This window comes from Oryctolagus cuniculus, chromosome X, assembly GCF_964237555.1.
Source record: "Oryctolagus cuniculus chromosome X, mOryCun1.1, whole genome shotgun sequence".
NCBI lineage: Eukaryota > Metazoa > Chordata > Mammalia > Lagomorpha > Leporidae > Oryctolagus > Oryctolagus cuniculus.
In genome coordinates this window covers 90,069,037-90,073,179 of record NC_091453.1, presented here as the reverse complement: position 1 = coordinate 90,073,179, position 4,143 = coordinate 90,069,037, and the positions used below count along the sequence as shown (strand labels likewise).

Sequence of the window (4,143 nt, the reverse complement as noted above, 5' to 3'; positions counted from 1 at the left end):
ATGGAGGAAAGCCCTCTATTTTTCGGTTCTTGTAACCTAGAGAAAGACTAGAAATCCTCTCACACACAACTATGAAACAATAACAGTGGTCACTATAATTTTGGAAAGATGCAGCCCCTCCCTGGTAATCAGAGAAAGGCAAATACCAACTACCAGGAGAAGGGGCCACTTTTGACCTCTGGAATTAGCAATGACAAACATGAGTGACAGAGCCTGGTGTGCTGGGAGGGGGTAGGAGGTGGGAGGTCGGAAGCCCGTCCACTTCTGCGGCACTGCTGGTGGGAGGGAGAAGTAACGACCAGAGTTGGAGGATGACATAATCCTCACGTGATCAAGAACTGAAGAGAACCGAAGTCCTTATATTCCCGGGCTTCTTTCTCCTCTGGGTAGCAGCTTCTCACTGACCTGCAGACCTGCCTGCCTGTGGCCAAGGGAAGGAAGAGGTAAATTCCGGAAATCCCAGCAGGTTGGTGTGAAGGAGCCGCTGGGATCCCTGGGGCGGTAGTGGCTCAACCCAGGGACTGCAAGGGGTCCAGGATTGTTTCCCCAGACCCCCGCTAATTCGTTGAAGAAATTTACATCTTTTGAAGGGGGAAAGCTGGCGGGGTAGGTGGAAGTCTGCTGAGGGCCACTCTGAGATTTGGTGATACTTTAGAGATAATCAGTTTCTTGCATCTGGAAAGCTTTCTCTTTATTCTTCTCCCTTTCTCCAATTCCTTGGAGACAACGGTAGGCCAGGGGTGTGGGCTGGAGGGTGATGAATGCTGAAAGCCTAAACTGAGGGCAAGAGAGATTTAGAGATAATTTGTAAGGAGTTCGCCTCAGTGCCTGCGGGCCAAGGTGGGGCGGGGCGAGGCGAGGCGGGGCCGGGGTTGGTGGGGGGTGGGGCGTATGGAAGGGGCCTGCCGTGGGTGGTGGGGACAGAAATACTGGCCGAAGGGAAGCCAGGAAACGAACTAGGTAGTAGCAAATGTGGGGTGACGATAGCGATGAGGTGCCCAGATTCAAGACAATCGTGTGTGTCTTGTCTGTAGAGCTGGTTGATTCACAGAGAACCCCCTCCTCCCCGCCGTCTTCCTCTCTGCTTGCAGATCCAGCACTCTTGTGTTCTCAAGGCAAAAAAAGAGCAGGAAACTACCTCGCATCAGCACAGGTCAGTGTGAGGGAGGCACTTAGACTGAGAGTTCTGAGGTCGGGAGTTGGCAAGAGAGAAAGCTGACTGCAGTTTGTGGCTTCACCGTCCACCTCCGCATCTGCTCCCCTTCTCCCACCGGTTGGAGAGGCCAGGAGCCTCCTGCTGGGGGAAATGGTGGGTCGGGGAGGAGGGGAAGCAGATGGGGACGGAGTGTGGAAAGGAAAGGGTGGAAGAAGCAGCTGCATGTCCAACTGCTGAGGGCTGGGACCTGTCGGGCACGGTTAGGAGACTGGGTGAATATCTTGTCGCAAAGAGGAACTGACAATCCGGATTCGAAAGTAACTAAGCTATCCCTCTCTACATTTTCTCCCTGGAGTAAAGCAGGAAAGAACATCATGCAAAAACCCTGCAAAGAAAATGACGGAAAGCCCAAGTGCAGAGTACCAAAGAGAGAGGAAGAACGCCCCTATGGAGAATTTGAACGCCAGCAAACGGAAGGGAATTTTAGACAGAGGCTGCTTCAATCTCTTGAAGAATTTAAGGAGGATATAGATTATAGGCATTTTAAGGATGAAGAAATGACAAGAGAGGCAGATGAAATGGAAAGGTGTTTGGAAGAGATAAGAGGTCTGAGAAAGAAATTCAGGGCTCTGCATTCTAACCATAGGCATTCTGGAGACCGTCCTTACCCCATTTAATGCATTCTCCCCTGAAACAGTTCTTTTCTGTTATTAACATTGCCACTGCTTTCTTTCTGTCTGCATTTTCTTGCTAGGTATTTCCTGTCATTTTGTTCTGATCCTTCAGCGCTGCTTAATTTACATATGACTCTTCTCAACATCTCATCTTTTGACCCAACCCCATTTAATAAGGAGTCTCATTTGCATGGGAAGATGCACATTGTATAGTGTAAAGTGAAAATACGTTGCATATATATATGTGTGTGTGTGTGTGTGTGTGTATGCCATATATGTATATTTATAATGACAATGCAAAGCAAAAAATCTCATTCATTTGCATGGCATTATTATACACCAAAGGTGAACAGTGAATCTGTGTGATCAGTATTTCATTTCTTTTTTGCCTACCTGCATCTTCTCATTTTCCAAGAAAAAAAAAGATGAATACATCTCTGTGTGTATATTACTTTTGACACAAACAAAACTAAAATAGACACAATGGAAGAATTTGTCAATCACTTTTTGGAAGGCAGTGAAACAATCAACTCTTAATAGCAGAAATATAAGAAAGAAATGTAAATTTCAAATTGCCTCTGGATCGCTTAGCCAGGGGAATAAACTGGCAGTTATTATAAGATACACAAACGTTTAAGACTCAATCTTTTCATGGGGAAAATATTTGGCACAGAGGGCTGTTATTGGAAAGAAATGAGACAGTAACTCTGAGCTGTGCTTGATCGGATCTTGTTCCTGCCTGTGCATATAGAAACCCAATCTGCCCTGGCATGACTCACCCTGTGCTCAGGAACAAGTCTCGGAGCAGAGGTGGGAACTTTTATGCCAATCCTCAGCTGCTGAGCCCTTCCCTGTCTCCTCTCCTGGGTCCTGCCATGCCTAATGGGCACATCTGCTTCTTCTTCTGGGTCCTTTGCCCTCTGCCATCTCCTCCTCCCATCACCACCACTCCCTCTCCTACTACCACCACCACTCCCACTGCCTCCACCATCACATTTGAGGCCTTGAGTGCCAAGACCCCACTGAGTTTCCTGGAGTTCCCGGTGGGTTGAAGTCCCACTCTGAAAGCCTGTCTCTGCTTGATGGTGACACTTAACACAGGTGGGACTGTCCTAGGATAGCTTGGGTCACATGTCTTGCACAGGCTTTAGTAAAGCAGCCCCCTGTATTTTCAATCACAAGACCCTCTCTCCCCATAGAAGTCAGACATGACTCATTTGGGAGTTGGACTGGAATTCAAATTTGAGTAAAAAACATCATAACTCTAGTCAGAGTCGCTGCTTTACACCTAGGAAATAAGGTTTTTCCACTAGTGAGATGATCTGTGCCTGAGAGCTCCTGCAAGACCTGCCTTACTGGTTCAGAAGTCTTTCAGGGGACGAGAAAATTGCAAAAAAGTGACACAGGAACAGATGTAAGGGAATATAGTCTTCTGCTGTCAATCTGTTCCTTCCTGTAACATACATAAAAAATGCTTTGTAAGGCTAAATTACATTGTGTATGTGTGTGTGGGAATTTATATATGCATATACATATATAAATCAATGCACACTCATATATACATATCCATATATGTGCTTTATAAGACTAATATATATGTTGATATATATATGAAGACTAATATGTGTACATATACGTATGTATACATGTTAAACATTATTTCCTAACTGGACTTTCTACATTTTGCATTTCAAAGTAAAGACAATGTTATATTTCTTCATTATATTTTATTAATTTGTAAAGCAATTAACATATAGTAAGTACTTAATAAATGTTTACTTAGAATTCTAGTGCCTAGATGTACTTCAGATAACATAAAATTGGCAATAACTCTACTTATTTAGAAACTTTAACTTACATTTTCCAAAGGAACCCTGCAAGAAAGGGATTATTCCCTAAATTCAGTCTATAAAATTATTGTAACATTGTGTAATTAGTCTCTCAAAAAGTGATTTCCTCAGCCGGAGTTGTGGTATAGCAGGTTAAGGCATCGGAGTGTTGGTCCAAGTCCTGGCTATTCCACTTCTAATCCAGCTCCATGCTAATCACCTGGGAAACCAACAGTGGATGCCTCAAGTGCTTGGGTCCCTGCCACCCATATGGGAGACTGCGATAGAGTTTTGGGCTCCTGGATTCAGCCTGGCCCAGCCCTGGCCATTGAAGCTCTGCCTCTCAAATAAATAAAATAATTTTTCTTTAAAAAAATGTCATTGCGGGGATAGCATTGTAATGTAGTAGGTAAAGTCACCACTTGCAATGCCAGCATCTCATGTGAGTGCTAGTTTGTGTCCTGACTGCTCCACTTCTGATCCA

At 44.9% G+C, this 4,143-nt stretch overlaps 1 protein-coding gene across 6 annotated transcripts; it reads left to right on the top strand.

The window, feature by feature from the left end:
* The first annotated feature begins 260 nt into the window (after positions 1-260).
* On the top strand, positions 261-2,454 carry TCEAL7 (transcription elongation factor A like 7). Of its 6 annotated transcripts, none has more exons than XM_008273066.4 (3): positions 261-443; positions 1,092-1,153; positions 1,520-2,454. In XM_008273066.4, exon 3 carries the CDS (start codon positions 1,531-1,533, stop codon positions 1,831-1,833), a length of 303 nt encoding a protein of 100 aa, XP_008271288.1. In that variant the 5' UTR covers positions 261-443; positions 1,092-1,153; positions 1,520-1,530; the 3' UTR covers positions 1,834-2,454. The 6 variants fall into 6 exon arrangements, with proteins under 6 accessions (XP_008271288.1, XP_008271285.1, XP_017205134.1 ...); XM_008273063.4 differs by having other exon boundaries at positions 304-443; positions 1,517-2,454; XM_017349645.3 differs by having other exon boundaries at positions 304-443; positions 1,512-2,454.
* The last annotated feature ends 1,689 nt before the right edge of the window (positions 2,455-4,143 follow it).

Excerpts from the sequence above, each read along its gene's own strand:
- TCEAL7 (XM_008273066.4), top strand. The coding sequence starts at position 1,531 with ATGCAAAAACCCTGCAAAGAAAATGACGGAAAGCCCAAGTGCAGAGTA.